Source organism: Anas platyrhynchos, chromosome 4 (genome assembly GCF_047663525.1).
Source record: "Anas platyrhynchos isolate ZD024472 breed Pekin duck chromosome 4, IASCAAS_PekinDuck_T2T, whole genome shotgun sequence".
Taxonomy (NCBI): domain Eukaryota; kingdom Metazoa; phylum Chordata; class Aves; order Anseriformes; family Anatidae; genus Anas; species Anas platyrhynchos.
Genome location: NC_092590.1, coordinates 28,304,906 through 28,332,030, shown reverse-complemented (window position 1 = coordinate 28,332,030; position 27,125 = coordinate 28,304,906). Strand labels below are relative to the sequence as shown.

Here is a 27,125-nt window from a genome sequence, read left to right as displayed (position 1 = left end):
CATAGTAGGATCCTCTGATCAGTCAGTCTCACCAACGAACCACCTCTGAAGGCAGACAGGTAAAGATGGAGGATGTGCACATAGCCAAGCTGTTAAGTGCTTGCTGGCCTAGTTGGAGAGCTCTATTCAGGCTGGATCACTTGAATCTTTTTGTTAGTTGTCTGTGTAGTATGCAACAATGTGGTCAGGTTCTTTGCCGGGGAGGGGGTCATGCATGGGTTAGTGTGAAAATCTGAAGACTTGTGGGTGCAAGAGGTCACAGGTGAAAGGGTTAGATGACCTTAGAGTATTACAGGACATTTTCATAGTGTCTCAGGACTAAAAGAAGCCACAGTACCTAACAGATTAGATTTGCTCTACTTTGGAAGTATGTAATATCCTGTCATTTTGAAACTCTTTCATTTTTCATGGCCATAAGATGATGCAATTTACAGTGGAAAAAAAATCCAGATTGACAGCCCTAACAGATTTTCTTATATTTCCTGCAAGGACTCTTTGTATCTTTGTTTTTAAGGTCTATTTCCCTTCTTCTATATTCCTGCACTATGGGAATAACCTCAATGGAGCTCATAAAAACAGCAAAACAGGTCAATAAATATATGCTTTAGACAGTCTTGCACACGGGCAAAAAATGATCTAAGACTTGATTTAACCTCAGGCCAGTCATGATAGTGAATTGTAGCTGGTACCTAAAATGAGTCAGAGTGGCATACAGCCCTTGTCATGTGAGTATGGTTGGGCATACGAAGATCATCATTCAAAGACACAGTGCATCTCCTGTCATTGTGACTGCTGGGGGCTTTTTTTTTTATTATTTTTTATTTTTTATGGAGGCATATAACTAGCAAAACAGGATGAAACAGGGATTCTGCTGCTTCTCTTATTTCAGAATGAAATCTGTGAATTTTCCAATTAGCCATAGACCAGGAGACAAAAACATTTGATGTTTTTCTGAATGTTATTCCTTACTTTTCGGAATAAGGTCTCAGATTTGACCTTTAACATATTTCTCTGATTTCTCACAATCATCCTAGGAGGACTTTTTCACAACACTTTTGTTTACAACTTGATCTAATACTCCTGGGTAGTACTATGAACACAAAACACTCTCTTGACTCAGTAGCTCTCCAAAGTATTCTGTTTCTCCCTCCCAAAGCCCACAGCTTGTTCTGCAGTTCTTGTCAGATGATGGTCTCAAGCCTCTCCCTTGTCAGTGTGAGCATACATTGATATCCAGTTCAGAGAAGTATCCCATACGGTATTCTCTTATTAAATGCATATAACTTGTCCCTGCTGCTCTGGATTTACCAGCAGCATGTCAACAATTCAATGTGTTCTACTCCTTCTCATCTATGGGTAGATTTAGAAAGTCTTGTTTGTTGATCTTCTAGGAAGTAGAAGAGCAGAGACAAGAAGGAGCACTAGCAGGAAGCTGTGTTTCAGTAGAGCTTAATTTTACTTTAACACAAGATCCTGTATTCCCTGTACTGTGACTTTACTTGTTGCCTTTAAATCTTTGTGTCAGCATTATACACTTGAGGGTACTGCTGAAGAAGTCCCTTCTGGTAGTCCGTAACAAACTTCTTGCAATCAATAATGATGTAGGGTCTGGATCAAAGCCTGTATTGACTGACCACACAAGTCCAAACAATAAAGTAGGTGATATAAGAAGCAATCATAACTTGGCAAACCTATTTCAGTGAGATTTAGTTTGCAACTCCTAGCATCACTAAATGTGGCACATCAACAGTTTTCATTACTGGAGAGTATGCATTTCTCTCCTTTTTTTTCTTGCCAAAGTAGTTATCAAACTTTTCTGAAGTAATGAATCTGACAAGCTGAGGTGTTATATCAAAGGCAAAATATCAGTGTTTCTGTTGTAGATGTATTTAGGAAGAGCCAAAATTGTAGGGTGTTGTGTTTCGTTTGTTTCTTGTTAGTGGTGGTGGTTGATTTGGGGTTTTATAGTTCTTAGTGTCTGTTTCTAGCCAGAATAAAAGAAGTTCCTGAAGGTGCTGTTTTGTGATACAAAGAGCCAGGTTATGCAGATTAGAGAATCTATCAACTGCTCTACATTTGCAGCTTAATTTTATTAGTATGTCAGCTGTCCGTTTGCTTCACACTGGTATCCAACTATTATAATCTTCCTTCATGTCTGTTTCCCTTCCCATTACAGGAACAATCTAATAATGCTAGTTTAATGGTTACTTTTTAAAAGTTGCTTTCCGTGCATATTTCTTCATAATTAGTTGCTAATAGGAAGCCCACTTGGAAAGGACACCGTTTATAAAGGAGTATGCCAGAATGTTTATCTGGCCTTGGGCTGCAGGAACCAGAGGATATATGAATATCCTGCAGTTGTTTTGGCCACGATTATATCGTGGATGGCAGGTTGCCAGTAGCAACTGCAGTAAAAGGTCCAGAGTGTCAGTGTCTTCCTCTGGGTGATAAAACAGAGAACATTTGCACTTTCCGAACTGCCTCACAGAGGATTTGTGGCAGATTTTGGAGGTCTTGAAGAGACAAGATACGGAAGTGGATAAGCTGCTTGCAGGTTGTATGCCAACCTATCCTTCTGTTGGCTCCTCCAGGCCTGGCACCACTGACGCTTTTTTTGCCCTTCTTTCTAGAACATTTAAAAGAGAAGCTGGAGGAATACATGGTCCGTTTTGCCAAAGTGAGGATTGTACGTACCAAGAAACGAGAAGGGCTCATTCGGACCAGACTGCTAGGAGCCTCGCTGGCTAGAGGAGAAGTCTTGACATTTCTGGATTCCCATTGCGAAGTCAACGTGAATTGGCTGCCTCCCTTGCTTAGTAAGTGTACGAGTGTTCATCAGCCACTAAAATTACAGCATTCAGCATAGCTTAAGCAATCAAAACCGTGTCCCGCAATAAGAAGGACATACAATGTATAGAAGTGTTTAGAGCTGCTCTGCAGTTTCTGAAGAATCAGTATGCTAGAGAACTCAGAGAAACCTGAGCAGCTCCATTTTTTTTATTTTTATTTATTTATTTTGCAACAGAGCTAGTGAAAATTTGAAGTATCACTTCAGCCTATTACAGTTGCATTTTATTATTACTACTACTAAGCATGCTACTAAATCTAGTATTATGCCGTGCCCTTACTATATACCCGAGAACATTAGTTATGCAGGTATCGTACTGCTTCCTGGTCTTCCACATTCCATTAAAACAGCTTTTGCTGTAAATGTATCTAGGACCTCGGAGTTAAATCCAATAACAACTGCATTCGCAAGAGAAAGCTCAGAGAGAATGATTAGCTATTGACTTCTTTGCTGAAATCCAGCTGCAGCCAGTAAAGCTCCATTAGTCAAAGGAATGGAAAGAATCAATTGTAGTCTAGGCTTTCACTCAGGAAACAGTAGTCCCCTTTTCTATACACCTGACTACATGCAAAGCATATGTGCTTTGCAGTGCATTTTTTTCCCAAGCAAAACCAAATGAAACTTCTGAATTTGTTGTTAAATAAATTTGTATTATTTAAATGGATATGTCACAAGTATAAGACAGTTTAGTGTTTCATCAGCTAGTGTTTATTGTTTCTTGAATGTTGTTCTTAGGCTAGGTTTGGCCATACAATAATCTAATAAAGCATTTAGAGCCAAGAAGAGGGCACTGTTCTGGTAAGAACTATCACTTGGGACAAAAAAAAAAAAAAAAATAGCAACTAGTTTTCTTTCAGAACAATAACAGGAGAATCTACAAAATTCTGAATTTACATCCTTTCTATCTTCCATATCAATTTATAAATCCAGTCTGTCCCCTTGTTACCACAACGTCCTTAATCACACGATCATCCTTTGTAAAAGTAACCTCACTATCTTTGTGTAAAGCCCAAGTGACATGAAGGAGCAGAAGGAAATACAAGTTTTAACAATCTTTCCACAAGCAGCTCTAACAGATAGCTGTTAAACACTGTGAAGTGTATTATACATATACTGTACATATACAGTTTTCCTCTGCTTTCTAATTTTGCCTGAAGGTGCATAATACATCTCCCTAGTGTAAAAAATTCAGGAAGACTCTCACTCTTGTCTGCTGGAATCTTTTGCTAAATTGTTGAAGATTAGATATAGCCTTTCTGTTTTGCTAGTTTAGACATGGGAAAATTGCAGTTGTGAAATCAGTTCCTTTTCTTGCTTTCTTGTCTGAAGTGAAGGTACAGGTAGCTGGGTTTGACCCCATAAAAGCTTTAAACAGAATGGTCACAAAGAATTCATAATTGCAGTTAGGTTCAGTTGGGTATTGAACTGATGACCGCTACCCCCGACTTCAAGCAAGAAAACTGGAAAGATGAGAGAAGCTTCATCAGGGACCAAGACCCAGTTCTCCTCAGCTCTCAATGCAATTTGATCTCTTTCATTCCCTTTTAGTGGAAATACCCTTAGTTAACTAGCTAGAGGATCTGGAAAATCTTGAGGAACACAGGAGTCCAAGGTCAATAGGCTTTATTTTGAAAGAAAAAAAAAATAAGAGCATTACATAAAGAAGGACAAATAGAGAATGATCACGCAGTTAATATACTTAAGAATGACTTGTGCCCTGTTTTCTGAAAGGGAAGATAGAATTGCTTTGAACCATTAGGGGGCGAATATTTACTATCTGGAAATTGGATGACACATAATAGTAGTAATAGTAAAGTTGGTGGCTTGTTTAATTTTGTTTTGTTTTTCTTTGTCTAGTTTTTCAAGTGTTTATCTTAAGATTTGTCTTATGTTTCAATCAGCACTGCATTTAATGAATGTCATTCAAGGAAACCAGAACAGAGTCTATAATGGGTACTTACTGTTTTGAAGCTGGCCCTATTTTAGCTATGATTTTTTTGTTGTTGTTCAAGAATAGTGAAAAGTCCTCAAAAAGGACTTTTCAACCCCATACTGTTATGAAGACTGTCAGTCTTCACTGAGAGCAGCAGTGTTCTGCACTGCTCAGAGCAGTGGCAAACAGCTTTTCACAAAATGAGATCTTGCAAGTTAGAGGATGGGAAAAAAAAAAAAAAAGAAAGAAAAACAAAAACAAACAAAAAAGAGCAATCACTTAAAGCCAGGTCTTAAAGTTATTTAGGCGTCTAATTTACATTTTAAGAATTGGCTATCATTTTTCAGACCAAAGAAAGGCCTAGTTATCTCAGTACTTGTTAGGTATCTAAATACTTCTAAGGAGAACAGCCATAGGTGTTTTCTGTGAGTGTGTGTGTGTGTGTGTATATATATATATATGTATACATATATACATATATATATATACATATATATATTCAGTTACAGTCCTTTGTTGTTGTTTTTTTCTTTAAAACAGGTGCAAAATGGCTTTTCTTTATTTTCTTTAAGCTTTATTTAGTTTATTTAGTTAGCTTAAACAGCATTCTAAACTGAGATAAGCCACTCCAAAACTGAGATCTGAGGGAGTTTTGCCTGATGTTCACAGAGCAGGCAACTGTAATCATGTAAAAATGTTGGCAAACACAGCTGTTTGTTATCACTTCTCAGTAATATAAAGCCAGCAGAGGGAAAACTGTGATTTGAGCTTCAGCTGCAGTATTTGAGCCCAGTGTAGTGAAGAATCACAGTTATCATGGGTTCAAGGAAAGAAACTGAGGAGCAAACCAGCTGAAAGATGCAGGCACATCTTTCTTTCTGCTGATGTTGCTGCAGAAGTAGGAAGAGAGGGGAGATGGAGACACAGATCAATAGTGTTGTAGGCCACCAAAGCCAGCTTTGTCAAAACATTTTTTTTCCTCATCAAGAATTAAAATTACGTCATGCTTAGCAAGTTACCAAGACACCTGCTGGCCATAGCTGTCCGTCTCCATGTTATTATACATGATACGTTACTTGCCAGTGGGGAAGACTGAAGAGCACAAATGCTCATGACAAGTCAGATAACATGAGGTAACTTGTTGAGCCATCAATGGATGGCTCAACCACCTATGGATGTCACCATCCATAATTCCATACATAAGTACAAAAATAAGATTATTTGCAAAGTAGTGTTGTTTCTTAAATCGGGCCAATTTGAAACAAAAACTCAAAATTAAAGGAGTGCACCTTTCTCTTAAAGACAGAACCTAAATTTGTTTTAGATAGTGGCTTATCCAACATTGAAAACTTCTGCTTACTACTACATACATATGCTCTGCTTGATAATAAAATTGCTGAATTCAAATATGTACATATAATTGCTTAAAATTTCAATAGTGAAAACTGAGCACTGTACCCGTGTACTCTCTTAATTCCAGGCCTTCTCTCAAATCTGAAAGATTTTTACACGTACGATGATGCTTATCTGTCTGCTTTTCGCTGTTTCTGCAACATATTTGCATTGAAATATGGTGTGGATATTTTCAGACAGATAGGAATTTATGAGAGGATGAGGAAGCTGTAAAGTGTTTCCTGTGCCTTTCAGTTTTGTACATTAGGAGCAGGTGGGATAAAGAGCAGCATGTGGCAAAGGCAGCAGCATGTTCACATCTATAAAAGTATGATACAAATACTCTTGTGGAACATAAGCTGCCTGTACAGCCCATTTTTCTGTTTCCTGAATTCATACTGGGGCTACATTTAAGCCTGAGCAGTATGCAAAATTCAGTATTTTACACATACCAAAAGAGGCATTGAGGCTGAATGTTTTGTTACTCTGCATTTTGGTGTACAATTACATAATTTAACAGACTGGTTTCATCAAAAGTCAGTATCTTCCTATGGCACATCATCATCTCTGAAACATTTTAAGGGATGAGAAATGTAAGTTTTGCAGATAACCCAAGACCAGGCACATAAGTATTGTCTTACTTGCAAAAATCTTGCAGTTTTAGGAAGAAAGACTAGGCTTGAGTATGGGTCCGGCTCGAACAGTTTTCTTCCTGGCTATCTCTGCTTGGGACTTGGAGGTTTTCAATCCTCCAGTCTATTTTAAGCTCTTGAAGATCAAGAGAAGGATGTCAGTATATTATGAGTCTACCTTTAACCTACTCCAGCCAAATCAATCCCATTTAGTTTCTCTCCTCTAATCAGTTTAGAAAGGGGCGATCAGAGGCAGATTATTATAAGCCCCTTAACTATTAGCAGGACCATCACAGGAAAGAGATTATGTAAAAATGACTTTACATAATGATTACAGATAGCACTACACAGTGTACCAGTGAATGTAATTATATTTGGCAATAGGAACAGTAATGCAGCCATTATGTTTCAGAAGAGTTTCCTAGAAGTTTGTGAGAGCCTGGACATTAAATTTAGTTCACTACTAAAGTATTAGGATGTAAAAACCCACTGAACTTCCAGGCATAGCAATTTCTCACTAGCAGTCAGTATTGTTCCCCTATTTGGACAGTCTCTTAACAATAGCTGAGAATAAATATGAAAGCTACAGTTAGCTAAACTATATGTATTTTTTTCAGTTCAATCCTTCAGAAGCAGGGAAACAAAATCTATAATATTAATAATACCACCAACATTTCCTGCCTTCTGATCCAAATGTTCATTCAACACTCAGACCTCTGATTATTTTTTTTAGGATATTTTCAAGCACTAGTAAAATCTAACCCTTAGAAATTTTTTTTTCACATAGACACATAAAAATTTATTACATAGTTTAGAGAATCTGGGCTATCATTTGGAGAAAAAGCTTTACTGTAGTTGGATTTTTGAGATCTTGTTTTTTTCACAGATAGTGTCCTGTCCTTTAATGCCAACACAGCTACAAACTTTCCCTGTACCTCCTCACTTCAGTACATTATTCTTCTGCCTAATTCGTGCAGTTGGCATATTTTCTTTCCTGTTGTTTCTTTTCTGTTGAGCTCTAAGGGATTTAGCAATAAGTTTCACCAAAGGCAGACCACCCTACTTTTATATTAGAGATGGAATTTGATTTAGTCTCACAGCTCTAATTTTTTTTAAGCCAACTGAAACTGCTTTCTTTATAAAACAGGTGAGTAGGAATAATACCATGAGGCCCTCTTTATATGTCCAAGAAAGGTACAAAGAAAGGACACCAGCCCTGTTTTGTTCCCAGCATTGGAGTTTGCCTTTAATTTGTAGCATTTGATCTTAGAGCTGATGCACACCAGTGCTACGGGAACAGAGGCTGAATGGTTGCGAGGTCTGAGATTCACATTTGGGAACATAAATCTCTCTCTCAGGAGCTTGCTGTACACGCTCCCCACAGTTGAAGGAGTATTTTTATATTGTGCTTGCTGGCTCGTTCCATAGCTGACAGATTGGGGACAGCTCAGAGTAGCAAAGTGACAGAGATATAGATGACTGGACTCCTGTGGGTCTCACAGGGATATGCCTCCCTTTAAAGAACTGTAAATGCTTCTAATCATTGCCTAACTGCATTAAGTCCACTTTAGATAAAGGTTTGATACAGATTTGAAAAATGAAATGATTTGGGGGCCATGGGGAAAGAAGCAAGCAATCTTCAAACATCAAAAAACCTGTGGGATTCACTTTGCAGTAATATGACAGATGGCTTGACTAGACATGCCATTTCCTATTTTCTACTTTCATTTTTCAGACCAGATTGCACTAAACCACAAAACCATCGTGTGTCCTATGATCGATGTCATTGACCACAATCACTTTGGCTACGAGGCACAGGCGGGGGATGCCATGCGAGGAGCTTTTGACTGGGAAATGTACTACAAAAGAATCCCGATTCCTCCAGAGCTCCAGAGAGCTGATCCCAGCGACCCCTTTGAGTAAGTAGCAATAAAGGAGAGAGTGGGAACATGAAGCAGAACAAGCAAAGAAGGCAGCTGTAGCAGAAGAAGCCAAGCCCAGGAATTTCCTTGTAGGCTGTACTAATTAAAGGTAGTAAAAGCAAGCAGCTATAAACTTCTAAACTGGGGAAAAGATCAGGGAAACCAGTTGTGAAATTTGCAAGCCGTGGTTAGAAACATTTCCTGAGCTCTTCTGGCCCAGTGGTTGTGTGAAAAAGAAACACTCATACTTGCAGTTAAGAGAAAGTATTAGCATTGAGCAAAGAATGAATATGACTACAATTATACTCATTATTCCCCAGAACACATCCTGAACAGATTTTAGTTATGTTTTCTTTGCTGAAAATTGATGCAATACATGCATCAATTGCTGAGCCTACATTCTGGCAATAAGTGCTTTGTTTATGGCTGATGATACTGCTATTGTATGTGTTCCTGTAATTTCAACACAGGGCTGCCAAACCTGAACAGTGTCAAGCTGATTTGTAAATAATTTTTTACAAGCCAGCCTCTGATCCCAATATTATATAGATCAGCTCATTCACAAGAATGATCTTCTACTCTTCATAAAATTAGATCCTTTTTTTTCTTTTTCTTTTTTTTTCATGTAAGGATCAGATGGGGTTAATCCTCATCAGCAGAGAGAGGACAGGCAGCCAGACATGGTTCAACATGGTAGAATCTCTAGGTCTCTCGTGCAGCATGCATCTCAGCAGCACTGGCAGTGAGACTTGCTTTGATGCTCATGACTGTCTGAAATGTCATGTTGCAAATTTTGGCTGTTTAAAAACTCAGCATTTTCCCCTCTCCAAACAAAACCTGGAAACAATAGCAACAGAAAACCTGTGTCTCTGGCTCAGAGTCTGCACTGTTTGAAAGCAATGGATCTGATTCACTTAGAATATGATCCTTATCTTCAGGGAATGACCAGCCCTTGTACATCAGGAAAAAAATAGGTTATTGCAGCATTATGTGGGCTTGTTTTCATTATTCTGCTTGCTTCTTTTTACTTATTCCCATCTAGGCACATCAGTCTTCATCTTGCTTTTTTAAGTGCTGATGAAATGCTTTCCACCAGCTGCCAATGTGACGACTGTACAGCATGAATGTAGTGAATGCATTCTCAGTGCTCTGGAGTAGTTGTTAGTCTTCCTGGTCCTCTGAAAATTTGTAATTTCTTGCCACTTACTGAAAGTCACCTAGCATATCCTATAATTTGGTTCAGCATTCAAACTTTGTGTATAACTAAAAGTTACACTGCTAGTGCAAGCTATCATCTGTTTTGCATGTTTGCAGTTCGTTGTATTCATCTTTCAAAGACAAGAGAGGCCTGAAGAGGAGATACTCATAGGAAGGTTTATAGAAGATACAAGACTTCAAGGCATCATGCACTACAGAGTAAATGAAGCAATTTTCATGAACTGTTGTGACCATTGTGGCAGCAGTTGGTACCCACCTTGCTCTGCCTGTGTATGTAAGATGCAGAGATAAATGGCTTCACAAGTAACAACATATAGCACAGTGTGACCTAAAAATCCCTTGTAATTTGATTCTTCCTGATTCTTACATAAATCAAGGAGAGCCTTCCTTTGTTTTACCCATGACAAGATCTGCATCAGAGAGATGCAGGTTGAAAAGCAGTACCATACAGGGAACCACTGTGTGCACCCTGCACATGGGAACAGGATTGAAGGCCATCTCAGCTAGGACAATTTGTTTGCTCAAAAGTACTCGCTGTCTGGAATGGCAAGAGTAGAAATGTGTTTAATGATCGGTATTTTTACTTAGTTGAGGAATTATTTTCTAATTGAAAGTCAGTACTACTTTTCTCTTAGGGCCTTCTTTGTTGACACCTCAAGCTTTTAATACCTTGCTTACAACAAATAAGGTAAATGTTACAGAACTCATGTTTAGATATCAGTAACTTAATTGACCAAGGCAGCTTCTATGGAATTAAAGAGGCAGAACAGTTTTCCTTTAGGTGCATATAAACTAAAGCTAGAAATGGCTTCAGCCAGCACCATAATTATTATGTCACTATTTTGTAAGCAGTGGGGATATTTTTTTTAAATTAAATATTTTGCTATTGGTATTCTAATAGCCCCGTTTCTTGCTAACAGCATTAGATCTGAGCTGATCCTTAATGAACTGGAAAATTGCCAGAGTTTTTAGTAAAACACCAGCAAATAATGGCTATGTGAATCAAAAAATGTGCTGATGAGTTTTTCCCCTCACTTAAAATGCTAGCCCAGTATTTGTGTAAAGCAGAAAAGGTTACATTAGTCTTAACGTACATAAAAACAGATCAAAATGAAGAAGACCTAAGAGTGGTTGTTGTATTATATGTGTGGTGTATTTGATTTCCTTCTGCACATGATCAAAATCCTGCTGCAGCGGGCGTCAGCAGGATTTGTTTTTGGCAAAACAAACTGAAGGGTTGTCAGGTAGGCTTTTGTTGTGACAATAGTTAGCTGAGCTAACATTTCTGGAATTAATTTTTCCTCCTTCCCCTCCCCCGAGTCTAAATCTGTGAATTCCTTGTAGATTTACCTTTTTCACTTGCAGTAGAAACAACAAAAGTGTTATATAGTATTCAACTGAGTTGTCACACTTGCAGTTCATCACAGTTGGCCATAGTGATTTTTCTCTTTTGATGCACGTACAGCTCCACAATACATTCTGAAGGGGACTTCATACAGTTTCCCCTTGATGTGTTTAGGGCTGAGTACCAGGCACAGAGAAAATTGGTTCTGCTTTATTGTGGGAAGTGGTCTTTGTAAGATAAATGTGAAATCATCACCATGTTATGATGATGGCTCAGTGTCTTGAACCCAAGTTCACAGATCATTCAACAAAATGTGAGATGACTTGGGAAGTGTTCTTTTAGTCTGTAAATGGGGAGCACCAGAGATGTTTACACCCTTTGTTGCAAAGTTCAGCTTAGCTTGTCTCTTACAGTGGCTTGTTTCTGAGCCATGGTAGAGGTTTGGGGCATTGCTTGTACACTGATGTTACTGTTTCTCTTTCTGTGGTGCAAAACACTCTAGTCTCTGGAGAAGCTTGCCTAACCCAAGCAGTTGCTACTTAAACTAATAGGGTAACCTTGTTGCTATAATGGACTGTGATATACAGCATGTCAGTTTATATGATTTAATAGCCTGTCTGGGCTAAAAGCTCTGTGGAAGTTTAACACAGGGGTTTGATATGCTCAAGCCTGCTGGGTATGATTGCTCTTTATTTCCTGGCAGCAGTTACATAACATCAATTCATGTTATCATGTGCCCTGTCTGAAATAAGGCATCAGTGTCCATTGGTGCCAGCAGCAGCATATTCCTAACCAGACAAGAGAGCATCAACAATTCAGCTCACAAAAAATAATATTTGAAAAAAAAAAAAAAAAAAAAAAGCATAATAGATACTATACATATTATTATAACACAGATTGATTAGGATAGGAGAGGGCTGCACAGCTCTTCAGAGCAGTTTTACGGAGGTGTAGGTTTACGATACAGGAGGGAGGGAAAGGTGCAGGTGAAACCTAACAGTATTGCTATGGAACCACAAGTCAGGATGGAGATGAGAGCAGTATTGTGCCACTCACTGGTACCAGGACTTTCAGCACCTAAGTGAGAAAGTTAGTTGTTTTTTTTGTATATGAGTACTTCTTGAGTACTCTTTGACAATTTGTTTCTGTAATAGTCACTTTGCCTTCCGATGTAGATCTGTCATCTCCAGACCTTCCCATAGGGAGATGAAGCTGGAGAATCATGTAATTCTAGCAAAGGACCAGAACAATAGTTTGGCAAATACTTTGCTAGCCAACAAATTAGAAGCAGCTTTGTAACCTTTGATTACAAACATTTTAGTTCTTTGTACTCAGTTTCCCATTTATAAAATAGGAATAGAAAAGCTTCACCATCCCACAGCTACTTGTAAAAATACAAGGATACAACGCTACTTTTACAAGGGTACAATTGTAGCAAAAGTTATAGGAGTAAGGTTTCACAGTAGTAAGGGCCATCCATTTATTATGGATGTACTTTTAGTGAAATTTTGGATGTGCTCAAGGAACGCAATTAGGTGTTCAGAACATTGTTCTCTTCCCTTGCATAATAGATGCTCAGCCTTGGATATAACTTATGACCTTAATGTGGTCAGTTGTGTGTTATATTGCTTGGCATTTTCTGTTGATTTACATATCTAAAATCATATTATTACTATGTAAGCTGTTGTAGGTTTGCTCTTTTAATTGAATTTGATATAATCTGTTTTAGAACTATTACTTTTTTCTGCAGTTCCTTATTCTCAGTATTTATATGTACTTTTAACAACATGTTGGTACAAATGAAGTCTTTGCTAAGACCATATTTCAAATCTGACAAGTACTTTTACAATTTTACGATCATTTTCTGAAGTTTAGAAAGTGCTATGGACAATGATTTCTGTTCTATAGCTCCCAGTGCTTTATAGTCTGTGTCTTTTATGGCTGATTTCTGCCTATAAACATATTCATAAAACCTCTCACAACCAGAAACAATTGTCTATTTTTTTTAGAGCTTGAGTGTAATCTACGGTTTTGAACTGTGCTACAGGAATGTTTGAAGCAAAGGCATTATTTTACAGAAAAGCAGTTGCCAACCAGTGTGAGTCTTTGCAGTTTAAGGTCTTGATTTATTGTTTTGACAGACTGTGGTTTGTAGAGGACTGGTAGTAGAGATAACAGTAGATTTTACAAACTCCTCTCCACCTATGGCCCCATAAAATTTTCAGATTTTTTTTTCAGTGAAAAGTGCTAACAATGATGCATACTATGTATATATGAAGATCTGAATATTCCATTAATTTCTCCAGCTTTTGGTGGGATTTCAGTGTAGAGCTTCTGTACGAGCAGTACATTTTCTCCAAAGGCCAGTTCAGGAGAACTCTTTGTAGAGTGCAATGTTTCAGAATAAAAAATACATTTAAAAAAACAAAAACAAAAAAAAAAAAAAAAAAAAACAAGAATCACATCTTCTACTGGTATCATTTTTCTAACCTCACAAGAATCACATGGCAATTAATCAGGTCTTACATGCTGGTTCAATTGGATAGATTCAGTTTGGATGCACAACTTTCCACTTGAATGTTTTTTGGGGCTCGTGCACCCCTAGACAAAAAGGGACTAAATCTTGTTTGTAGACTTGATGCTGCAATGCTAAAGTAGCTATGTTTTTTCTGCTTATGTGGAAACCCTTATTTGCATATTTCTTTTACACTTGGACTTTGTGTTTAGCATAAAAACATAAACATCTTGAATGTAACATTTCTAGAGCTGTTAGCCTGCTACTTCCCACAAGTATTAACTTCAGAGGTTGATAGTCTATATGCCCATATGCTAGGGCATATTCATAGAGTGGGTCACCAAAACTACCAGTAATTAGAAAACTAAGTAGTTTCTGGACATGCATTTAATATTTCTTTACATAAAAAAGACTGGGGTGTTGGCCAAGAAGCAGTCAGAGATATGTTGCTTAATGCATTCAAGCAACCTACTTAAAGCTATCAATATGCTATTGATACAGATGACTTGGCTTTCAAAATTATAAAATCCCATCTGAACAATTTTCAGTGATGAAAAAGAAGTCACCCTTTTGAAGTAATTATTTCTATTTTTAAGTGTATATTTTCAAGTATTTTTTCTAGAACTTTCATCTAGAATTTGGTGACACCTATTGGTACTACTACACAGAAAACAAATGTCCTTCTCTTATATTTTGTAGTGTTTACCTAGTGTTTATCTGTTCCTAATGTTGGGAGTAAACTCTGCATCTGCTGCCATTTCTGCTTGTTTGAGCTCGTTCATAGTTCCTTTTTTAGAATGACCTTTTGCTGTCATAAGTCTCAGTCCATATCTGTGCTACAGCTGTTCCCAACGCAGGATTATAACGAATGACTGATTTTGTTAGACCCCTCACAGTGCCAAGCAGCTTCCACATTAAAGCAAGTTCTATATGTTTTCATGGACTCAAGTTACTACTATGGGCCAGGATGTGCATTGTGAGGGTCATTTCACCTGTAATGTACAAGATATGCCAGAAACTCCACAGTAGCACAGTGTTTCTCTTCCTTTCTTCTGCAATGCTGATGGTTCTTGGAATTAAATAAGGGAAAGAAACATCTTCACCTGCCGATATATACCTTCTGATTTTTTTTTCTATATAGACTAATTCTGACTGTCCAGCTATCTTGACATAGGATCACCTTAGCCCTGGGGATGAAGAGATATTTCTGGTGTCCACTTTGAAGAAATTGAGCTGCTAATGCAGTACTTGCGGGAAGCATGAAAAGAAGAGGCTAGAAAGAAATGTCAGGAAGTCTCCTACTTTGTCCTCTTAGCCTCTCCCCTCTATTTGTAACATTACAAATAGACTAGCCTCCTTTTAAAAACCCTAGTGATGCAGAGTCTGTAAACAACCCAGACAATTTATTGTCAGACTATTATATATATAGTCAGTGTTACAATACTAATTTATTATAGCTAACCAAAAATTACCTTGTCATGTCTTTAACTCCCCTCTATTTTGTCCTGAACACTGTATACAAGGATAACACCTTTTTGAACACTAGTGTCAGATTAGTTCACTATTCATTTTCAAATAAATTACCTTGTTTTTTTCAGTCTCTCTTAATAAGTCATGTTTTCTACATCTCTGATGATTATCTTTGCTCTCCTCTGGACTCTTTCCATTTATCCTGTAACACTGAGAGCAGATACTGCACCACCCAAAGCCTTATCATTTCCTAGTAGAGCAGGTGGGTGGCTTTACCTGTCTCAGAGACTGTGTTCCTATTTATATTTCCTTAACAACGTTGATTCATAACAGGCTTGTGTTCTGGTGTAATCTCCACATCATTTTCTGCAGAATTGTTATCGAGCCAAGTGTTCATCATCCTCCTCTTGTAATTCAGATCTTACATTTTTGAAGGCAAGGTATTTGTCTTCATATCTGTTTAAAGTTCCATGGCCAAAAAGGTGATGTGTATTCATAATCCGTAGTTCAGTGTGATGTTTTATACTTAAACATTTTGAATTTTTCTTTTATTGGCCTTTGTTTCTTTACTTCTCCAGCTTGTCAAGAGTTTGAGTTCTGTATAACCTTCCAGATAGCTTAAACCTAGTGCATTGTTATTTGTGCTCTATTTGAGGTTCTTGCAAATGGCAAACTCTACTCTAGATCCAGATTGTAAGAATGGCAGGGTTCAAGATGTGTGACGGCTCCAGCTTTCATCCACTGGTTCCTCCATTTTCCCAGACAAAAACAGAACAGGTACAGGTACCACCCCAGTGTCTCTGGAAAATTTATTCAGAAGCCATGCTGTGCAAACCTGTATAAATCATCTGATGATCGCAGTAAAAATTGGTAAGCCTTATGAATATGTCTTCAAACTCTGAGAGGCTCTGGACACCACGTGTTTCATGCACTGTGAGTCCTACACGCAGGATTTCCTCCACATCAGATTTACAGCACAATGTCAGCTGGCTCTTCAGGTCCCTTTTCGGATCAGAGATCAGGATCTAGGAGCTCATGGGCACATGTTCGAAACTGGTGAAGACAGGCAAAAAACTGCATTCAAAAAGCTGCATTTAAAACCCTATGGATGAGGACTGCTGAATGCGAGTTTTTTAATGAAATACTAAACTGAATCAGGTGCAGGACAATGTTTACAGGTACTGCCTAAGGACAAATTCCTTTCTGATGTTGGGTTATAGGTGGCTTACGGCTCTAAGCAGTTTTTGCACCTCTCTGACAGGCATTATGTCTAGTCCATGTTTCTGTAGTTTTTAACTCTCAGTTATCTGTGAATCTGATCACTTATTCAACATTGATCCAAAAAAAAAAAAAAAAAAAGAGTTAATGCAAATTTTGTTTAAATATCAGGAGAGTTCAATATGGGTATTGACATGATGTGGGTCTTAGAAATAAGACAAGCAAGATCACATTCTGAATTATCCCCAGAAATTCTAGCAGCTGTATTCTTTTCATTTAAGTAGCTGCAAGACGAGTATTGTCAAGAGGCAAAGGCAAATGCCTCCAGTAGTCATTGAGATGAAAATTATTATAAACACCCCAAATTTTGCTGTGCTAGTTTATTTATAAAATGCTGTGCATATCTTTGGAGAGACCAGGAATAAATGAGGCTCACAAGAATTGTCATTTGTTCCATAAACTGCCCTTCACTGGGGAACAAGGTTCATATCTCAGCTATGCACATTTCTAAAAATACCTGTTTCTATTGTGGGGATCCCTTCAAGTCAGTAATTCAATAATTTTGAAAATCAACACTTCGGATATTTTCTGTTGTCAGCTTGGTGTGGAGGTGTTATTTTCAGTGCTGGAAAGGTGCTGTAGGTACTTAAATTGCTCGAGTCAGTTTGCCCAGCACAGAGAATGAGGTGCCTGCAAGGAAAGAGGATATGCCACTCCCCACTCTCTTCTGGTTCTCAAGCAGAAAGATTAGCTGATTCTGCAGAACCTACCTGTTTTCTTTTGTGCTAGGCCAAGTCACCACTCTGTTTTCCCATGAGTACAAATGACCCGTGGACATGCAGTGAATTAGGAGTGGAAGAGATGGTGATAAGCCAGGAGCACAGCATCAGCAACATTTTTGTCTTTCGGAGCATTGTGAACATGCAAAAGGCCTTTCAGAGTACCAGAGGAAAAGGTAAACAGCAGGGGAAGAAAGTAGTTTGGAGCAGTATTTTCAACCCATTGTCTGGGGACCTCAGGGTAGTGGTTTCTAAGAGACTCACAGAAAGCAGGAAAGGAAAAGCAAAGTTACTGCGTTCTCACCCCACAGGAAATGTTTTAGGTCCCCAGATTGCTTCTTTGCAATATGTTTTAGTGCTTAGCCCATTTTGTGGTGATTCTTTTTGACAGAATGACAGTTTAAATAGCAAAACTGTTCAAAGCACAATCTTTGTTTGTTCCTGACTTGTTCAAAGGGCATTCAGGAAAGAAGAATAGTCCTTTGTTAGAAGTTGCCTGTCTGCGCAGTTGTAGTTACAATATATATAATTAGTTTCAGAGTTATAATTAAGTCGATATAGCTAAATCATATGGGCTCTATTATTCCAGTGTGGCTCTTATTTGACCTAAAATCAAGCAGCATAAACAAAACAATGACTTTGAAGTTCCGACTACTTTCTCTAAATTTTATATTTTGAATTTTACGTTGTAATTGTTTGCATTTCCATTTCTGCTAAGCAGAGATATTATTATTATTCTGTATCAGAGAGATGATAGGAGACATTATTGTATTTTTTGTAAATTGTAAAATACTATCACTATTGCAGCCAATTTCCAGTATTAGTTTCTATAATGATAATTTAATGGATTCATTTTTTTTTTGATGCCAAAACAGAATATTGTGACTATCATGATGGAAGTAATAGTGCTTTAAGAACATTCATTTATCTCCTGGAAGGTAATCAAATGCTCGTAGTTTCTGTAGGCATAAAAGGACTCAAAGCTTATCAAAATAGGAGTATTTGAATGACTGGCACTACATGTTTCCTTATACTGGTATGTTTTTAATGTTGTGCAACAGAATACTGATCAAGCTTCTTTTTTCTTTTCTTTTTTTTTTTTTTTTTTTTTGAGATACTTGACAGCTCATGGTCTACTTTTAGAAAATGTCTTATGATTATATGTTTAATTATCCACCTTTTCCCTTTTGTTAGTATTTTCTTGAATATGAAAGTTTCCTAAACACTGTGGGCACAGCTGACCACAGACTGTAAGAATGTCTCTGGCAAGGCAAGATGAGCCTTAACTGCATACAGATTTCATCTGTCTCATCTAATACTTATTAAGAAATCTAACCTCAGCTAAATTGTATTATACAAAACTTCAATTGGATCACGGACTGCCAAATAGCTGTTTTCTGCAGTAATTACTGGACTTACATCTCCACCTACTGGCTGATGGGGCAAATTCCCATTTGAAAGTCAGTTTTACTGCAATCCAAGCTGGTTTTAGTACTGTAAGGAAAGTTTTTACAGGTAAATCATTTACAGACACAATTTTAAGGGAAAGTTTGTTCAAAGCTATTTAGCTGTGTATGTAATATATTAGCCTTGGTCTTAATAAAGAAAATAAGGCAAGATTTTAAGTGAGGAAAAAATTAAAAAATGTGTTTAAACCCACCTACAGATCCTTTCTGTGGGAACATATGAGTACATCCAAGAGCCAGGAACACAGTAGACCTCTAGGAAGTTATTGCTATATAACCTAATAAAGCTGAACAATAATGATTATAATTAGGCTCTAAGAGAAATGAATTGAAGAAACAGAAAAATCTGTTCTAACAAGGTTCTCAGGCAAGGTTCACATAGTGATTATCAGTGTTGACATGCAACAACAACAAAATCGCAGTTCAGTCATTAGCAAAGAGAAAAGGCTGAAGTATAATACCAAAAAGTACAAAGTCAGAGTAGACAGATAACGAAAATTTGTTTTGGAGTAGATTTCATCCAGTGGTAATGGTAAAGCAGGAGAAATACTATTTGTAAAAGCAGCTCATAACAGTAACTCTCTGGTGTGATAACAGCTGTGAAAGGGTAAATGCAGTCCTGGAGCTTGTTTTGCCATAGCCTGTGGCCCTTCAAGGTTACAGAATATTTCAGAATCTCAGCAAGCCCCTGCTCTCATTCCTCACAAGTTAGGAAATAATCTCCTCTTAGCCTAGAATGGAATCTGAAATGCTTCTGCTATCTTTTAGACCCAGCAACCTTTTCCTCATTTCCCTGGGGAGAACATACAATAAATAGACATAAAATTACAGCAAAGGCTGTTCTTTTATACCATAATTTTCTCTGAAGGCTTAGTTTTCTGTTCTGTTTTCAAACATCAAGTTTCTGGCTTCAGAAAGCTTCCTACCAATGATACATTGGTAAAATCTAAGTAATTGTGAGGAATATGAAGATCACAAGCTCCCTAGTACTCATTTCTAGGTGAAATTGGAGATGTGCAGCTTGGGCAAAGTTATACTAACTCTCCTATGCACACACTATTCATTTTACTCAGTCTGGGTCAGATGCCCTATCAGGTACATCTACAAAGTCATACGAACCATTTAGAATTAAGTATCTGTTTCTACAGATGCTCATGTTAAACAGTGCTAGAATTGAGATGCTAAATGAAGTAGGTTTCCTCTAAATTCTTTTGCTCTGATCAATTTCTTTACAATAGTTACAGAAATGAAGCAAAATAGGAGCATGCCCTGAATGGAAAAACAGCTATTACCCAGCTGGAAAACAAATTTTCCAGAAAGATGGAAGACAACTGGAAGAAGCTTAAAAGACACTTTGCTTTGTATCTGTAAATAATAGGCACTAGCAGAAATATTATTTACCGAGTAAGACAATAGCTATAGTTCTCAAGATGGTGAATTTTTGAATGGTTTCATTAATTTTGAAACTGTTAATTTAACTAGCAAATTTCTGCATATTATGCATATTATGACATTCCAGACATAATAGAGAATCCAAAACACTCCCAGAGCAGAACTGAATCAGAAAGACATGGAGTTCAATCCATTAAGCAAGACTGGTGGGCTTCCTGTAACTTGCCGGCAATAGAGTTGATAGTTCACAAATCTCTGAAAATGCTGGTCTTTCCGCAAATTAATTGTACGTACCTAAGCAGCCAGGTTGTTTAAATGTATGCGATCTATCAGATTTACTCATGCTCTGTCTCTAAAGACAAATCAGCTTTCATTTTGATGGGTTTCTTCCTTTTCTCATACAATTCCAGATTCATAATTCCTCTGATTATTCTGACACAGCTCTATGATAAGTTTCATTTCTCTTCTTTCTGAAAATAGCTGGCCAGGTTTGTGTACGGTCTTTTACTGCATGTGATCTTCAGCAGTGCTAGTGATTTGTACCTGCTGGAAAGATCTCCACTGATAGACCTTAAACTTATATTTTGCCTTTCCAAAGCTTATCTGGTACTGCTTGCATCCGTTCTTGAACAATCTAACCTTGCATATCTCAGATATTTGGAACAACTATTACTGCAAAATTTCAAATGATCCAGCCTTGGTTCTGATGAAGCAATGGGCAGAAGATGTGCAGAAGAGCTCTGAGATGAGATGTATTTGAAAGGTTTCCTCAGAACTTGGATGTTTCTTTTCCAATACTTGAGTCCATTTTCATTCAATAAGTGTATATGTTTTTTCACTTTCTCTAATGAAGCTTGAAATTAACATAGCTTTTTGTTTACTTTCTTATTTGCAACAACATCATTGATAGTAATATGGCACTGGGAATAGTTCTCGGAAAGCTGGAGGACAGAAGTGAAAATTATTTTGGATAGGCCCTGTATGCATATAAGTAATATTTAATATTTTCTATGTTTAGAATGCTATTTGTTTAGGGGAAGACAATCCATGTGAATCTGAGATACAATTTATTTTGACTCTAAACTCTTTGGTAGCATTGCTTTAACTTAACACAGATGCAGTCTTATTTAAAAGCTCAACTAAACACAAATTATTTATTTTTCTTATTGCAATTTGCATAGCATGGAAAAAGAGAAGAATTATACCAGTTCATTAATCTTTCTTTCCTTAAATCATTCATGATTTTAAAAACATAGTTAAGCATTATTTTAGTAAGTAGATTTTACCTGCTGGAAGTATGGTAGGAGGTGGGCAGCATTTTGGTATTGAAAACACTCTGAGATTTCTGGTGTCCTTGTATATTTGGTTTCTGTTTAAATAAACCATGTGTTAACCATAAGGTCAGAGTCTGTTAATATTTGCTTTAGAGAATTCTGTCTTTCTGAGCCTTTTTTTTTTTCCTTTGTCTAATTTTTGGTCACTGTAAGAGTAAAGTTAACAGTATATACTTCCTTACAGAGATATGTTAGTAATGGAAAAAATAAGTGTCTGCAATCCATTTTTCAAAGTTAGGTATTTCAGTCTGAAAAATGTACTGTTTTGGAGATTCTCTTGTTGGGACTCAGTAAAGAAGCAAAAAATCTGTAGACGAGAACAACAGCTAGATCAGTAGTAACTCATCCCAGTGTCAGAGCAGGACTGGTAACTGAAATGCTGTCAGATTTGTTAGCTAAAATAAACCACTGGGGATTTTCATGACAGCTTTCCTTTCTGCACATTTGATATTCCATATTTCTGAATTATTCAGCATTGCTGCTGCTAAGTCAGATAGTGTCTCTGGAGCGTAATTATCTTAGCAATAGTTAAAAACGGGAAAAAAGAAATGTCCCAATTATATATTCATTGTTTTTTGAATACTTGGAACAGTAGTTTCAAATACCAACTGTAGTTCACAGGAACCTGAAAGCAGGGCTGGGAAATCCTGGAAAAGATATTGTCATCTCATTGAAGTTAATACCAAGCAGGGCAAAAATTAAACATTCCAAGATATGCAAAGCCAAATAGACCTAAACTAATTGTGAAATGTGATCTGTTCTAAGACAGTCACTTTCTCCACGTGCCAAGTGTTTTAGTTATTGGTTTTCCATGCCTCATCTTTTATTTTATGGAAATTAAAATTAAATCAGTTCTTACCAACCTAATACTGAGAATATTTAGCTGGTTTTTGATCTACTGCTTTTTTAGCTGGAGCCATGTTCTGCTAAAATGGACTGACATTTCAGGAGGGGGAACTTGGGGAGCATTCAATTAGGTATCTAGGTGTCTTAATATTTGTCTCACAGCAAATTAGAGTATTCCCAGACAGTTTCCTTTCAATTTGACTAGGCTGGCTTAGCTAAAAAATCATTGTTCTTCTTGGCAATCATAACGTATCTATAGCAAAAAATGTACTCTCAGAATAAGCTTTGCTGCTGGTCCCCTGTACAGTGGCAAATGAGCCCTGTTTTTCTCTTTAGGTCTGGTACTGATAACTGACTGTCTGGTACTGATAACTTTCATCTGACACAGTTATCAGTGTCAAATGAAATGAACCCTTGAGCTAGTGTCCAAAAGACTTTTAACACCCTTCAGTAATTTTTTTTTCCTCTGGATTAAAACAAAGTTTTAAGAAATGAAATGAGAAATTTATTTTGTTAATTCCAAGAACAATAAGTGAAAAGAAATTATTTTTTGTTTGTTTGATCTTTCACTGGGAGCTTTTAAACATGATCTTTCTTAAAAGGTTTTATTTGCATAACAAGTTTTAGTGAATGTCTTATCAAAGCTTCCTACTGAAGTAGAAGGAAATTAATATTGAATTTAATAGATGAAGCAAAGAACAAGCTTCTTACCAGAGAATCATGTGTCAAAGCTAGGAAAAGAGCAAAATTCAGCACGATAACTGTAGGTATCTGTCTGTCTAGACAAAAGACATGGATTTGGGGTCATTTTTATATTTTGAACTGTTGTTATACCTATGGTATTGAGGAAAGAAATAGTGCTTTCCCTCTGAAATACAGAACTGAAAGGGTTCTGCTCTTTCTTATTCCTGATTGTCACTGGTAGTGTGTCTGCTTTTCGAAGCTCTGCATTTGAATTTGTCATGAATTTGTCAACCATACAATTTTCTATAAACTATCTCATACTAGATTCAATACACTATGGTGCTGAAGTGTTAAATTCAAACAGAAGTGTCCGCAGAGGACTGTTGAGACTAAAATTAGCTCCTACTTCCTACATCCTCTTCCCCCATTTTTTGAGCTGTTATCTTTCTTTTTAAATTAACTAATTTCAATTAATTGATTAATTAGTTCTTTAGATGGAAAAAGTATTTAACATTTCCTAAAATATTTTTGGTCATTTAGCTCTCACGTATAGATTTAAGGAAACAATATAAAACTAAATTCTACCTATATTTAACGACAGATGCAGTACTCCCTTTTTCCATTTCTGTTCAGCTGATGCACGCACAGCTTTATTATCTCAAAAATGCACAGAAATTCTAGTTCTGTTTTCTGTGTATGGGCCTTATTGGAAAGCAAGTGAGCAGCTGTATATTTATGTTGAGGCAAGGAGAGCCAGGAATATTATACCAGGCGACTCAGTTGAATGGTCACAACAAACACAGCTTGGAATTTAGAACTTTTAATCGATGCAGACAGATTTCAAAATATTATTAACTGAATGATTTCAAGTGACAAAGATACTCAAATATTCTTGCAAGTATTTCATAAGTCTAAAAAGAATCAGATTTCAACAGGCAAAATGTTCTGGATTAGGGATTTTTTGAATACAAATGCTGATGTTATGGAAACCAAATGAGAACAATCAGAAAAGTTAGCTAACACCAAATGTTTTGTCCGAATTGTTATATTTTATCACTACCAGAGGTAAGCTTGATTACTGAGTAGAATATCCTGGAGGACAGGCTTGAAGCCAAATTAGCCATCTGTCCACATTCGTTACCTGCAGGAGTGATGTCAGAGTTGGCTTCAGGGACGCTCCAGCTGGTGTCCTCCAAGGGACATATTGGATGTCATCAGTCTGAGTGCACCTTGCAGACACACTTTCCTGCCCTGAAGGTAGGGTCAACACACTCTGATAATAACAAAAACAAGCAGGAGAGTTGAGCCAAGGAAAAGTTCTTTGAGATGGAGGTTGGACTGGCTGCAGCTCCCCCAGCTCCTTCCAAAACTGGAACAATACTCCAATTCTGATTTCAAGCATCCAGAAGCCTGCAGTCTCGGGGCATTGCTGCTGGTGCAAATGATGTTGCTGAGTGCAGAGTAGCTGGAAAGGATGGGCATACTGTCCTCTGCCTCAAAATTCACCAGCCTAAAATTCAAAATGCTCCCTGTGTTCTGCCATGTACAGCAGACTGGGATTTCCCCAGCGATTTGCAAGTCTGATGTGGAGAGTGAGAAGGAGGAGAATTTTTGTGACATACGAGGTTATGTATACTTGCTATGAAGTTTTGGGACAGGTAAGAGGAAAGCTTATTGAAAGACTGTGGATAAAGGAAAATAAAAGGATGATGTTAGATATTATAGAATGACTATTCTCTGTTTGGAGGCTATTGTAGACCATCTCATCAAAAGAAAGAAGTGAATGAGGCTATCTTTGAGTATGGACTGAAAATTTGAAATACTACTGAATAATCTACTTGTAGTTATCTGTGAAATAATAAGATTAGTAACATTGAAATTGAATTTTCTTCTTTAATGGAAGTTATGGTGCATGAGACATAGGGAGAGCATGACCAGCTCCCTGCCACCAGAACAGTGAACATATGATCCTGCTCTCCACAGTCTCTCGTGATGCTGACTTAGTGCTGCTTCCTGTCTTCACAGTACCCCTCTCCAGGATCCACGATTATTCACTAAAAATAAAATAAAAATATAAATAAATAGAAGCTCAGGGGAAAAAGCCTATTTTTCTGACATTTAAATGAATTTTGTAGCAGTTTGAAGAGGGCCAAACAGTTATGTGGGGAGGAGACCACACATCTGCAAGCTACAACAGGGAGGAATAGAGGCATGAGCCAGGGAATGAATTCTCACCCTTTGGTAGCAGCAAGTCATTAAATCTGTTAAGCAATATTAGGAACTCAGCTACCTAGAACAGTGAAGAAGAAGTAAATGTGCCCTATATTCCAGTGCTTTTGGTATTGCCAATGTTGCTTTCTCATGAGCTGGTTAGATAGTGGATGCATCTTTAATTTTCATCTGATGATTACACAACAGGATGAGAAGAAATTGCTGTCAAAGAGTAGCTGTCAATGGTTTGATATTAGACCCAGAATGTCTCAAAGACTGATTCAGGTCCCCGAGGCAACTGTCTCTGTAGAACCCCACATCCTAGTTCTGTTCTGTATTCATTTATTGTCTAAATAAATAGGTAGCAAATGAATGGCATCGAGTTGACATTGGCTGGATATTAAAAGTCAGTTGGGAAGACAAGGTCAAAATGAAAGTGGATCCTGGCAAATCAAAGAAATTATTAGAAGACAGTAACATGAGATTCAGCACAGAAAGCAAGAAAGCATCAACGGCCACTATTGAAGAGAAATTTAAAGCACAAAATAGTTTCTTAGCACTGTGACTAGGACAAGAGACATAAGTTGTTAAATAAACAACAGTGTGCAAATTTAAGTGTGTTAACATCCATAAGAAACAGCAGGTAACTATTCCAGTCCTCATACTTGTGAAGTGGCATGTGCATCGCTGTGTCCAGATGTGGCCACCATGCCTAGGACAGATACAATAGTCATCCAGAGACCCAGTTATATTTCAGTTGCTTAATTTAGAACACAGAGGGCATTATATCTGTTTTCTGATTTTAAAAAGGCCAATAAAAAGTGGCTAGTGATTAATTGTTCCCATGGAAACTGGGGCAATTTCAGACAGTTGTAGCATTGTTCACACTTTGTTTATTTACTGTAGTTAGTATCAGGCAAAGGCGTTGTGTGAAGCGGACAATCTGCTTCTACACGATCAAATATGTTAGTTTCATCAGCCCTTAAGGTTTTAAGGAGTGCTATATAAACTAAAGGAGTAGTGGTGGTGTTTTTAGTTGTAGGAGTAACTTGAAAAATGTTTGATATGTTGGTTTATAGATAAAGTAATGCCCTCACCTGTAGAATTTTTAAATACTGCTCTGAGAGACAGGTTTATTTGACATTCAAAACTGTTCTTGTGCACAGTGGCTTGTTTTGCTATGAAAACTATATTTTCACGGAAGAAGAGGAGTGCTTAATGATTTGCTGAACTCTTTTACTCCAACAATGAGCTTAATTTAGTAACTGAAATATTAGGATGAGCATTCTTAATTCACTGAAGAAGTTATGTGTTTGGTTCCTAAGAAAATAAAAAAATAGTAATTAAACCTTGTGTCATAAAGTTAGTTTTGCAGAGCATAAAATAACAGGAAATGTTTAAGTTTAAATAATGTTACTTTAAAGATTTAGAGTTACAATACTGAAAAATAATTTGAGCAAACATTCAAGCAGTATGTCCAGACTAGAGGCACATACGAAATCATATTTTAAAGTACTTTTAAATCTAGCTTCCTGCATAGTAGCCCCCCCCAAAACAAACAAACAAACAAAAAAACAAAAAAAACATTTTATTTGGTATTTTCTAGATCAGTTTTTTAATTCTTACAAACAACACTTAAAGCATGATGTTTTCAGCAATTAACTAGTCCATCCTGAATCCAGGATGTCTAATTGCACTGATGCTGTAGGAGGCAGACCCAGGTAGAATTTTAGTGACTGAGGAAAATCCTTCTTGTGTATCAATTTCTAAACAAATACCTTTGTGCAGGAAATGATATTTCAAATAATTATTTACATCCACAGACAAGCCATGTGCTTTCTGAAAATTATTTTTATTTTTAGTTACTTACAACAAAAAATTGCATAATGACTTCCTATTAGAAAATATACTTAAGAGATC

General features: G+C 37.1%; 1 protein-coding gene across 4 annotated transcripts in view; it reads left to right on the top strand.

Annotated features, from left to right (window-relative positions):
• Window positions 1-27,125, top strand: part of GALNTL6 (polypeptide N-acetylgalactosaminyltransferase like 6) — a 487,437-nt gene that overhangs the window by 371,990 nt on the left and 88,322 nt on the right. For all 4 annotated transcript variants that reach the window (XR_011809020.1, XR_011809018.1, XR_011809019.1 and 1 more), the window contains exons 5-6: window positions 2,631-2,816; window positions 8,541-8,724. Coding sequence is in view for 1 of the 4 variants with exons in the window: in XM_027456411.3 (XP_027312212.1) it covers window positions 2,631-2,816; window positions 8,541-8,724 (370 nt within the window). In the remaining 3 variants the exon portion in view is untranslated. The remainder of the gene's footprint in view (window positions 1-2,630; window positions 2,817-8,540; window positions 8,725-27,125) is intronic.